Below are 13,314 nucleotides of genomic sequence, written 5' to 3' on the forward strand. Positions count from 1 at the left end.
GGACCTGCAAAACTCTACCTTGAACAATATTATTTTTATATAAACCAAAGTAAAGGTACAACATAATGTTTAACACCTTGCATTCAATTTGAACCGTAATAAAACAAACAGTACTAAACTGCCACAGTTTTCAGGATAATAGTAACATGATAGTTTTGAATGTATTCTCCAGTTTAAGTCTGAATTAGGGTTCTTTCAACTATAAGAAGATAAAATTCAGCTGTTTTTTTTTATTTTGAGATTTGCAGGACTTTGTATGACCACAAAGGCTTCAGAAAATGAAAGGTAAAATAAAAAATAGCTTTATATCCATCCACCTGTGGACTATCAGGGGGGAACATTGAGTGTGTCTCCAGGCCAGTTGAGAGATGTAATCTCTCCAGCATGTCATGGGTCTGCCATGGGGCTTCCACACAGTGGGACATGTCTGCAACACCTCACCCAGGAGGTGCCCAGGGGGCATCGTAGTCAGATGCCTAAACCATCTCAAGTGGCCCTTCAATGTAAAGGAGAAGGGGTCTACTTTTTGCCCTTTGCTAATGACTCAACTCCTCATGCTATTTCTAAGAGAAGGGCCAGCCACCCTTCGGTCATGTTACTGACTTGTTGCCAATTAACCTTATTTGTATAGCACCAGTTCAGAGAAAAGGCCATCTCAGAGTTCATCATACTGTAAGGTAAGGATCCTACAGAATTAGAGAAAAACCCCTGTGAGCAACCACTTGGGGGCAGTGTGGAGGAAGAACTCCCTTTCAACAGGAGGCCACTGCAGGCGGAATCAGACTTTTGTAGGGGTAACCACAGAGCAACAATAAAGAAGACAACCATTCATAATATGTAATAATGGCATCTGTGTCACCTGATCCAATCATAACTACACAATTTATCAAAAAGGAAAGTTTTAAAAGTAGAGAGTATGTCTGTGTCCTGAACCCAAGGGGGAGCTGGTTTCATAGTACAGGGTGATAGCTGAAGGCTCTGCTTCTCATTCTGCATTTAGAAACTTTAGGAACCACAAGTAAGTCTGTAGTATGAGAGTGAAGAGCTCTGTTGGGATAATATGTTACTAGGATTTCACTCAAGACTTTGTTTGTGAGAAGGTTTCTTTTCTAATTCAATTCTGAATTTAACAGGGAGCCAATAAAGATAACCTAATAAAGAAGAAATATGATCTCTCTCACAAGTCTCTGTTAGTAATCTCACTGTGGCATTTTGGATCAACTGAAGGCTTTTTAGAAAGCTTTCAAAACAGCCTGATAATAACTTACAGTAGTCCAGCAGAGGTAACAAATGCATGGACCAGTTTTCCAGCATCACAAACAGGATGGTTATAATTTTAGTGATATTGCGCAGATGAAGGAAGGTACCTGAATATTTGTGTAATGGATGAGTTAAAGGACATATCTTGGTCAAAAATTCCTCACAGTGTTGCTGGAGGCAAGAATAAGTATCTTATAATACAAAATATTTTTGAGATTTAGGTTCAAAACTGAAATTAGAAGTACAAAATTTCACATCAAAGCTTTTATAGCTACAAATGTATTTGAATTGCGTCATTTGAAGCCACAGAAGGCACAATTGTATAAATAAAGTTTGGTGTCACTGACATAGAAATGAAAATGTATGCAGTGTTCTTTAATAATATTACTTAAGGGAAGCGAGTACAACTTAAAAGCTGTCAGTCAAAGCATGACAGACTTTTATGTGTGAGAAAGACACATAGTTTACATGAACAAACTAGAGTCTGTCAGACAAATATGATTAAAACTAGCAGCATGCGCTTCGCTGGTCTCTGCAGTAAAATAACAAATGCGATATCACATTCCTCTCCGAGCAGCACAGAGGCGAGTCCAAGTCTGATGAAAGCAATATTTACTTATTTCTCCCAGTTTTCTGTTGACACACACAAAACAGCTCCTCTGTAATGAAACTGTGTTCACAGTGAGGTCAGTTTTGATAAAGCCGTAATCAAATGCACTTAGCCATAATCCTACCTCAGAATACAGTGAATATTCCATCTCTTCCTCTTGGCTCTTTCTCCCCAGCTCTGTCACAGCACAATGCCACCTTATTCAGTACTACATGAAAACAAAGCTTCATATAAGTTTGTTCAAACTTATATGAAGCTTTTAAAAAAGGGTAAAGTTTTGTTAAAGGTGTATTTTTGTGCAAAGTACACCATTCACATGGTGCTGCTACACAGTAGCTTACTTGACTAGGCAGGTGACCCACTGCTGAAAGGCCACTGGGTTCAACTATTTTCTGCATGTCAGTCCCCCTTGCTCTTTCTCTACTTTCTTGGCTACTGTCCTGACAATTTCAATCACTGCATCAACATACTACATATGTATGATATAAACCCTATACACACATCTCTTTTAGTGTTTTACATGTTAATAACCAACACTGGGTTTTGTTTCATAATATTTGCCTATTCAAAAATCAACCCTATTAACTCTAGGGATGGTCCATAAACAAATACATAAACAAACATTTATTGTCTCCAGGACACGGAATCCAGATCCAGTTTCCATGATCCTCTGGCTTTTCCTTTAGAGTTTCCATGAGTTTTACATTTTTGAGTTTGCTGTGAAATGTTTTGACATCTGTTGAATCTGCATCCAATTCTTCGTGGTACAAATATCCAAATCATCCCCAGATGATGAATTATATCCAGAATTCATATTTTTCTGTTGTCTGCAACAGATTTTCTAAGTATGTAAGTAACTGCTGAAACAGTTAACATGGTAAACATTGCCATTGTCATTCTAAAGTGCTAGATGCTTCCTCGATGCTTTTTATTGCTCTTTCCTTGTGGCTTAACTTGACATCTGGTCATAATGTGGGCACAGGAATATGAAAACCATCTTTTCCTGAGACAGTCTTGGGTATGTGTATATGGATGCTGTATAATTTTAATTATAAGACCAAAGAAGCTACTTTTCCTTAATATAATTACTCTCCATCAATATCTCTACCACTACTCTTCCATCTTCCTCGTTGCCTTCATCCTCCCTGCTGTTTCTCTCTTAGCATCTCATCCATAATGGACGTGCTAAAAACCTTACATACATGGATTTTGTTTATGTGTGCAGTGGTGTGTGCAAACACATGTGCGTGTATGTATTCTGACCTAGTTCATGGAGGCAACACTGGTCGCTGTTGAAGAGAATTTCGATCCCTTCTCAGTGACTTTAAGATGTTTTCCTTATGTTTGCTTTCTGTTTTTCAACTATAACTCACAAGATCACTTCTTTATGTTGATGTTTTTTCTGACTAAGCTACTTTATGCAAGTTCAAGTAGGTAGATCCATGCTTGCTTAATTTTATCTTCAGCTATATTTATGTACATTCTTCCTTGGTCACACACAAACGCGCATTTGCATGAATTTCTAAACTGAATATTTACACCAAAGCCATGCATTCACTGTTTGTCTGCACACAGAGCCGGTGGCATTTCAGGCGCCCACTGGCTAGTGTTCCATTCAGCAAGATGAGTGACAATGACATTTCTGGGCCAAAAGGATAGCTGAGGGATAAAAGCAGACATGTGTAGGGAAGAGATGGAGTGAGAGAGCATGGAAACCCTCTCTGCCAACCGGGAGAACCCACTTGCCGAGTCATGCTCAGTGAGCTGTACACAATTTCTAGAGGGTCAAATGGTGAAGCAGTTGCTTTTCTGTGAGCTCACTCTACTCATGTTTTTCAGAACAGTAAAGACTTTTATTTGCTCCAAGTTTGCTCTTCAGTTTGTTGCAATCGAATAATTTTGTTGCAATAAAAAGCAGAATGCAATGATTCGCATTTTCCATAAACCCATATTTTATTCACAATATAATACAGAAAACATATCATATCATAATGTTTAAACTGAGAAAATGGGCCATTTTAAGAGGCAAGGACATTTTGAATTTGATGGCAGTGACACATCTCAAAACAGTGAGGGTCATATTTACTGCTGTGTAGAGCCCCTTCTTCTTTTTAAAAACAGCCCATAAACATTTGGGAACTGAGGAAACCAGTTGATTAACTTTTAGGAGAGAGATGCTGCCCCATTGTTGTCTAACTGGCTTCTAGCTATTTGACAGTCCTGGGCCTTCTTTGTCATATTTTTTGTTTCGTGATGCAACAAATGTTTTCAATTTATGAATGATTTGGACAGCAAGCAGTTAGTTAAGCACTTGAATTCTTCTACTATAAAGCCAAGCTCTTTAAACAGTATATACTTTTAAGCACTGATGGTGTTTTTCCAGATGTGCAAGCTGCAAGTTCCAGTACCATCAGAGATGCAGGCTTTTGAACTGAGCGCTGATAGTAAGCTGGATTGTCCCTTACCTCTTTAGTCTGGAACATAGTGTTTATGTTTTCCAGCAAGAATTTTACATTTCTAGCCGTCTGACCACAGAACAGTTTTCCTTCACTTCAGTCTAATCCACCAAGAGAAGATGATTGTGTTTCTGTCACTTTGACTCGGATTTGTGGATGACACGCTGAACTGGAGGTGTTCCTGAGTCCATGCAACGATTTTAGACTGAAACTTTTTTTTTTTTTAATCAGTTCCACCTGCGGTCAAAAGGTGACTGGCATCAAGTTTTAAAATTCATATTTTTCCCTCGTGTGTAGAGATTTCTCCAGAATGATAATATCATGTGTAGCCAAGGATATGGTATTCACAGTCTTCACAACTTTTCATTAGGAAATATTGTTTGAAAATAGTTCCGCAATGAAAACACAGTTCTTTTGGCAGACTGGTGAACCTCTGGCCATCTTTACTTTTGACAAACTTAGTGTTTCTGCATTTTTTTCTTATGCCCAGTCATGTTATAGAGCTACTGCCAATTCACCCAATTAGCTGCAAAATGTTCCTCCAACTGTTGGTTTTTTTTTCCATCTTTTGAGATGTATTACCATCAAACTCAAAATGAGCTAATGAAACAGTATAATGTCTCAGTTTAAACATTGCTCATATGTGTTTCTACAAACAATTGCATTCTGCTTATGGTTGCATTTTCCACAGCAACTTTCTTGGAATTGGGGTTGTAAATGAGGAGGGAAGATAATAATAATGGACAGAGATCAAATAAATAATAACAATAACAATGAAAAATATAAGTAATTATAATTTGTGCAACTGTGCAATTAGTTTCAATTGTATTTTTGTGCATTTAACAACATTTTCTATTGTGATGTATGCATTTCTTCATTTAATTTTTGGACCTCCAGGTCGTAATGATAAAGGAACACCAAGAGCAATAATTAAATAACTATGCTATATCTTCTATTTTAATGGCAAACTCACATTTTGCAGCTAACTGTTACCATAACTCTCCCTTAGGTGGCACCAGAGGCCTGGGATTTGGTGCTACAACCACAACAATGTATACTCAAGGGGCTTTCTCCCATGTATGGAGATTGAAGTGGTGTTGCAGCATGGCCTTCTGGGTAAATGTCATGTGGCACAGAGGGCATCTGAAAGGCTTAAAACCAGTGTGGATACCTATGTGAGTCAGATTATTCTTCTGAGAAAAGACTTTTCCACAGATCAAACAGAAATACTGTCTGTGTTCCTTCAGGTGGCCCACGTAGCTCTCAAAGTGCTGAAAGACTTTGTCACACTTTCTGCATAGGTATGGCTTTTGGAACACTACTGTATCTGAGTTATCTGCAGCAAAATGAATCTTGGACAGAGGTGTTTTAGGGTGGCAAAAACGACTAGAGGTCCTTAGCTTTCCACTTTGTTGCAGTTGATTTGCCTGTGGCATGTACTTCTTTTCCTCTTCTGGTGAATCTTTAACATCTTGTTCGTGTTGGTTTTTGGAACTATTTACCAGTTCTGTGTCAGCTGCAGAACTGATCATGGTGGCTGTGGAAGAAATTAGGTCATGTAAAACTGCAGAAGGGTGCGGATTACCTGCAGTGTGAGGAACATGAGATAATGGGTTGCTTGTGTAACATGGCAGAGCATCTCCTCCTTTGCCCGACTTCATCATGTCAAGACAGCATTCTGCATCTTGAGATAAGTCGATTTTAGCTTCTCTGAGTTCTCTCAGTCCTATAGTATCCACCTCGACTTCTTGGCCGGCTGTCAACCTGGGGTTTGCCACCACTGTTCCAACTTCCTTGCTATTTGTTTTGTGGATGATAGCGTCGGGCAGGGCTGCATCCCTTTCCTTCTGATTATCAAAGCTGGAACCAAGCCACCTGCTGCTGAGCTGCTGGGTTTCCTTGTCTTCTGAGAGTCTAGTCAGATTCGAGAAAGGCCTGGTGGGACTGAGGTACTGTGAAATAGCCTGGACACACTTCTCCACCACCTGGCTCATCTGGAGTACACTGGCTGCAGTCAAGTAGCTCACCAGTTCTCTCTGAGGGACCTGCATACCAGAAATGGATGAAGCAATAATGAATATTAAAGAAACAGCACCAACCGTAAGAAAAAGGGGACTTATTATACTTCTTTCTGAGCTCCTGAGACCGTGAGTCATGCAGAGCTACTATAATAGAATGCAAGAATAAAAATATAGATCGGAAAATTTGTACAATAGGTTCCCCCTTAAAATAATATTCCTCTTGTTCACTTTAAATATGAATCCTATTATAAAACTATATCCAGAACCTTTCAGTATAGTACAGAAATGAGTGATTATACAGTAAAACAAACACCGCAGCTCAAAAGATTTTTGATATATGGCCATATATCAGCTCTGTGATTACAGAAACACTAGATCTTGCACCTCTAGGAACCCTGTGTAGCAGGACAGGAGTAGTGTCTTGGCAACCTTCACGTTGGAAACAACAGCCAGACTCAGCTCTGATCGGCCTTTGTGAAGCAGGAACTGATCACGCAGGAAGTCTGAGGATGCTGCAAGCACCACTCTGTGACCTTGGAACTGGAGAGGATGGACAGTAGAGTCCTGTGGCCTGCCCAAGATGAGCGTGATGTCACAAAAGCGATGTTCTTCCCTAAGATCATTCATTTTGCTGAGGATGGAGTCCCCGTGGTTGGGCAAACTAAACTGCAGAGTCTCAGAGCAGCCTGGCATGATGGTCTGCCTATAGAAAGAGCATAGTTCTGTTATCATATGGATGCAAGTGTGAGCTGCATAGATTACCTTTAATTTTTCATGTTTATAAGAAGGCTTCAAAATGTGGATAACAACCATGTTTTCATTTTCATTTTTCAAATAGGTTTTGGGCCCTGTGTAGGAGTGAGTATACTGCACGTGTGAAATTTAAACACTGTAAAAGTTTTGGCATTGTTGGAGATAGCATAACATTAGCCCTAAATAACATGATTTACTGGCAAATTCAAACGTGTCATAATCAGTCAAATCAATATCTAGCGATCCAGCCCCACCTTTTACTGCAGCCTCATGCCGTGGTAACGGTTCCTGGGTGAGGAAGGATGCTTTGCTTGGACGGGAACCCCAAATAACTTTGAGGAAACACTGGCCTCTCTATTCACCTGATCTCCTTACGGGTTCTGGCGTTCCTGAGGTTTAATTAATGCTCTGCAGATGCGGAAGGATTTATTTCGGTGGAGAAACGGGGATCCTGACTTCCAGTGGCTCTTTGCTGAGGAGGCTCGTGGCAGCAGTGTGTGTGTGGGTGACTGTGTGCGTATCCACGTTATGCAAGAGGGCATGAGGTAATTAACCCCTTCAGTGCTTTTAATTCAGCCTGTATATATATATACATATATATATATGTGTGTATATATATATATGTGTGTGTGTGTGTGTGTGTGTGTGTGTGTGTGTGTGTGTGTGTATATCTATATATATAGATATATACATGAAGAATTTGTTGTTCTGCAATGATGCTCAAAACAAAACACACTTTGTTCATGTCCTCCTCGGCTTCTCAGTGTGCATACCTATAGGTAAAAGCTTTACATGTTTGGGACCTTGAAATTAAACACATTTGGTTTACTTAAAAAAACAAAAACAAAACAGTTTAAATGGGTTGTGTTGGTATTCACTGTCCCACCACTTGCAGCCTTGAAGCAAAGTGAACAGATGGACTCAATTTCATGTGGCAAATTTTAATGTGCTGCAGACTTATCATGCTTTTCCCTTTTTTCTGTAATATTTTCTCAGTTTGGTCACCTCAAACGTAGAGCTCTGGCCTTGTGCACGGAAGCCCCTCCCACCTTCTGCACTTCAAAGAACTATTCTTTGCCCTCGAAAAACATGAAGCAATGATTTAGAGTAAACTGCAACTGAAATACACACTATCAAGGGTTTATGTATTTCAATAATCAATCATAAAGGGAAATATGGTTGGTATAAACTGAATGCATTCTAATCACGTTTTAATCAATTTCATTTGATCAAATTCCATTAAATTTTACATTTTAAATTGTACTTATGTTACAAAATTACATGGAAAATTAACATGTAATTAATTTACGTCAGATTTTAAAAAACTTTTTTTTGGTGTATTCAAACCTTCTTTTTGCCCGGGTTAGGCAATTAGAAGAAAATCTGTCTTAAAGTAAAAGGTGCTAAAACACCTTGTTTCAAACAGTGTAAGATAAACTTTGAGCAGAGATTAACCTGAGAATTAGCACAATAGAAACCCTTTAAGGCAGAAAACTTCACTTATATAAATGAAGAGCTTTTACAGTCATAGTACATAAACATGTTCTATCATGTTATCTATTTGAATGATGCACAAGTTTGAAGAACAAATATGAAGATTGTCTTGTTTGTCTTGCTTGTTTTGCAAGTTTATTTTGAACATATTCTTCTATTTTTAGCGCAGAATGTATCTCTATATATCTTGAAAAATATAGATAAATTGTGTGGTCAGCTGTGAAATGCATTTGGCTTCTTTTAATAATGTGTGGACAGAGTTTTGCATTCCAGTGGTCATATGGTGCAAATAGATTGAAGTTGTTGATCTATGCGAACCACCTCAAGGCGTGGCTTTGGGGCTGCACACAAAATGTGTATTTATTGAATTAACTCAAAGAAAAACCATGTGAGGATCATCAGTGGCCGGGTCAGGTCTAAAGAGCTAATAAATCTGAATCTGGTTGCTACACTATTCCATTTTGTGCCAGAGGATAATATTTTTGTACTTTTAAAGTGTTCCAAAGGAGATGAGAAAAAGAAAGGATTTAATCCAAAACAGAATCTTGGAGAGAGATCTCTCTGTTTTTGGTAACAGAATGTCTTTGTAATATCAACCATTCATCACAGAACATTTTGTTCAATCAGGTAGAATTTGAATTTTACATATACATGTGTTTCCCTGTTGCAAATGGACCAAAAAGTGGGACGCAACAAGGTTATTGCTTTCTGTTTGACCAAATCTTGCTAAAATTCCTGTCGCCTGTGGTTTTTAGGTCACCACTCATCCTGTGGTTATTTCAGTCAACATTGTGGTGCAGAGGAAATATTTCCTTGCACGTTTATTTATGTAACCATTTTGATTTAGACATAGACATAGACTTTATTTAATCTCACACTGCTGTTACAGCAGCACAAGTGACAGGAAGAAAAGGTGAATTAGACATGGATTAGAAAACAATGTGTCATTTAGCTAAAAAAATAATGTGACTATTTGAACTTTTGTAGCTGAAGTCTCTCTCTTATATCACTGTCCCCAGTATACTGGATAAAATTTAGCAAAATTTGCAGTGCTGGGGACGGTAATCAGCAATCTAATAAAGCAGTGGTTCTCAAACTGTGGTATGTGTACCGCTGGTGGTACATGGGCTCCCTCTAATGGTACGCCAGGGCTCTAGAGTGCGACCAATTTGGTCGCAAATGCGACCAAATTTTTCAGTGGTGCGACTAAAAAAAAATATTTGGTTGCACCGGTGCGACCAAATATTTTCGGGTAACAAAAAAAAAAAAAATCTCTGCAACTCTCCGTGTGGTCAACAACAGACACACATTATGCCCCTATCGTGGACTAAACCAATCAGAGATAGTCAGGGCGGGACCTCTCTGATTGGCCGTGGTCCAGTTGAAAGTGTAGGTGGAAGAGAGAGGTGAGTAGCTTGAATAAAGCGATATCAATTCATTAACGGATTCCACACAAAGACGTAAACACAGAGCGACCCGACGCATCAGAATCAGCTTTGTCTATCTCGGCTTTCTCACCCGACGGCCCGAACACGGAGATGCTGTCGGAGCTTAGCGATTCTGATGCGTCGGGTCCGCGCTGTGTTTACGTCTTTTTTGCGCTGATTCTGAGCTGCAGGTTTTGTCTCTCCAACCAAAATTCGCCAAGCCAGCAGCAAAAGAAGCAGCAAACTACGCTTCACATTTGATCAATGTCGTCATGAATTCCCTCTGACTTTTGCTGTTTTGCTTCCACCACGATAAAAATCACACTTCATGCACAGCTCTCTCTCTCTCTCTCTCTCTCTCTCTCTCTGTACTTCAAGAACAGTTTCCCGTCTCACATCTCTGTTTTCTGCATTATTCATTCGCTTATTACCCACCAGTCTACCGTTGTTTACAGCGCTGTTGGCCACTGTCTTTTTCTTTTCTTTTTCTTTTTTTCACTTAAATGACCTCGGACAAGAAAGCCTAATTTCTGCTGTTCAATACTGAAGAAATTTAAACTTCTTAAAATTATGCAAAATTGCAGAATATTGCAGAATATTTTTAAGGTTATCTGCTATAAAACGCCAGACCAGGAAAATCTCCTTCATGTTTTTCTGTGTTTTATTCTCAGTTACTTTCACACAAAGGCATCTGCTGTGATGTTCACAATTCTGATGAAGTCTCATGTGTATCAGTACTGATAAATGATCAGAATTATAATATTTCTGACTGTCTGAGGCTAAATTGAATCGAATCAGGACTTTGAGAACCTGAATCGAATGGATTATAGAAATCAGTGATGATACCCAGCCCTAGTGAGCAGCCTAGGCCCAACAGAAGTGGATGTAGCTGTGGGTAATAAGAAAAGATGAAAAGAACTATTGATAACTTCTTTGTTAAGTTAAGGACTGATCCGTCTGAAATTCATAGCCAGCTCTGACACGGTGCCATCAATTTTTGAATGCTGAAAAAACAGCAGTGTATCCAGAAAACACATTATATGCTGCAATAAATGCACTGCCCAAGTGTCCCCTCTCCCCACTGCCTTTCAGCAGCAGGCAGCAGCAAACAGGTCATCAGAGGAGCCAAGATGATGATTAAGTTTAACATTTTCTACAATATTGACAAAGCAATTTAAGCACAAGTTTGTTAGTTAATAATTTAGAAATGAATATTGTCTGTATGGACTCACCCCCCCAAAGAAAGTGCACATGTAAAACTGCGGTGTTAAGCGATGCGGCTGAAAAATTTGAGTGCGCCTAACTTTTGTGCCGGTGTGCCTAACTTTTTAAAGTTAGGCGCACTTCCGACATAAATAAAGACAGGAAACTAAACAGCAGTGACGTTTGTAGGGTTACTGAAATTGGGCTAGCTGGTATATAATGATGTGCTGCGTGGTGGCTAGCAACACAGTCATTAATATACTGCTGCATTGGCTTAGCTGTAGTTACATCATAAGGTTTTAAAAACTGAGCTTTAAAATAAACAGTGGTAATGAAAACCGAGAGGCCGACAGTGATCACTGACTGTTTTAGGGTCTTGTTCAGATTAAATAGAAGAAGATACAAAGCATTAAAACATGTTAAAAACACAACATCCTTAATAAACGCAGAGTAGTTTGGACCCAGAAGCAGGTTTCATAAGTCATCATTTAAAGACCGGATATCCCATCTGCTGTGAATGTTTTAATGCAGTACAGATGTTATTTTTATCATCACTTGTTACATCCTGTTTATGACAGTTAAAATAAATAACATTCATATAAGAAATAACATTGTCTCATGTAAACTGTATATGGTGTTAAATAGGCCTATACTACTGTACTCTAATGTCGGTCATAAAGGTGGTACTTTAAGAGCCATATATTTTATGAGGTGGTACTCATTGTGAAAAGTTTGAGAACCACTGTAATAAAGCATTAAGACCATGCATCATTTGGTAAGCTGTAGACTGCATGGTAACCCCCCCCTCCAAAAAAAACCCTGGTGCTTTTACTCAAAGCGCTTTGCCATGTCCTTAATTTCCACCCATTTTATCAATTAACTGAGTCCCAAATTATACAGAAAGTAATATCAGAAAAACAGAGTTAAAGTATTGAAATTGTCAGGGTCTACAGAGGATGGTTTGAACATGGGAAAATGTCCAGGGCAAAAATGCAACAGTATCTCAAATAACAATTCGTTTCAACCAAGGTATGCATAGGACAGTGGTTCCCAAACTTTTTTTGCCAGGCCCCCCTTTTTTACAAGAAAAATGTTCGCGCCCCCCTCGCACAAACACATCCTCCAAACACACACACCCATATTTTGTTTACAAACTCCATTGCGGTTTATTTCACACCTCAAACATTTAGTAAACAATTAAGCAAATACAAGTAAACGGCAATAAATTACAGGTAGTAATAAAATATACTACTAAGTCTTTTATGCTACGTCTACACCTACACGGGTATTTTTGAAAACGTAGCTGTTTCTATGCGTTTGGCCCTATCGTTCACACATAAACGGCGTTGCGATTCACCGAAAACGGAGATTATTTAAAACTCCTTTTCTGCGTTTACGTGTGGACGAGGATTACAGAGTTCGTCACGCAACGTCAAAGGTATGTGCCTCTTTTCACGTCACGCTGTGCGCCACATTATTGTTTACATGAGATGAATTGCAGAATAGCAGATAGAGACAAAATACTGTTAATCTGACTATCTTCAGGTTTTACACGCTTACATATACACACGCAGTTACTGTCCCTCCATTTAGAAAGGCAGAGGCGTCATGGTGTGATTATTTTACGTGTAGTTGTTTTTTTTTCCTGTGTAATAATATTCAACATTGCTATCAATACATTTTTCAAAAAATGCCTCTCTGTGCAAAATGGGTTTAAACACATAAACAGCTGTGGGATACTGTTTGTCCGTGATTTGAACAGGGGGAACAAATTACGGCAGGATCAGTCTAATATTATTTGTATCCCGCTGTAACTTTACTGCATAAAGAGCTAACATGTCCAAAATGTCAGGAGTAGTTAGTTATTACAACAAGTGTTTGTGAACTAAAAATCAAGAATGTGGGATACCGTTTGTCCGTGATTTGGAGAGCCCAGCGCTGCTCCCAATGCAGGGAAACTAATTTTGCAGGGGAGACCTACTTTGGCACTTGTGCAGGTGAAGCCAAAGGGAAGATATGCTTCACCATATTTTCCTGTCTTTGGCTTGGAAGGAAGTTGGTTTGGAAACATATTTGGCGATGCTTCATCT

The 13,314-nt window shown here is 39.0% G+C and overlaps 1 protein-coding gene across 1 annotated transcript; it reads right to left on the bottom strand.

The window, feature by feature from the left end:
* Positions 1–5,384: 5,384 nt before the first annotated feature.
* On the bottom strand, positions 5,385–7,066 carry LOC102075751 (zinc finger and BTB domain-containing protein 26-like). The gene is made up of 2 exons (XM_005451434.2): positions 6,732–7,066; positions 5,385–6,371 (listed from the first exon to the last, which is right to left on the bottom strand). The coding sequence occupies exons 1-2, from the start codon at positions 7,038–7,040 to the stop codon at positions 5,385–5,387; spliced, it is 1,296 nt and encodes a 431-aa protein (XP_005451491.1). The 5' UTR covers positions 7,041–7,066.
* Positions 7,067–13,314: the final 6,248 nt, after the last annotated feature.

Source organism: Oreochromis niloticus, linkage group LG7, assembly GCF_001858045.2.
Source record: "Oreochromis niloticus isolate F11D_XX linkage group LG7, O_niloticus_UMD_NMBU, whole genome shotgun sequence".
Lineage (NCBI taxonomy): Eukaryota > Metazoa > Chordata > Actinopteri > Cichliformes > Cichlidae > Oreochromis > Oreochromis niloticus.

Bases quoted from the DNA above. Each gene is read 5' to 3' on its own strand.
- LOC102075751 (XM_005451434.2), bottom strand. From the start codon at position 7,040: ATGCCAGGCTGCTCTGAGACTCTGCAGTTTAGTTTGCCCAACCACGGG. The intron at 6,372-6,731 runs GTGCAAGATCTA...TCTGGTATGCAG, and splicing joins GCTACACAGGGTTCCTAGAG to GTCCCTCAGAGAGAACTGGT.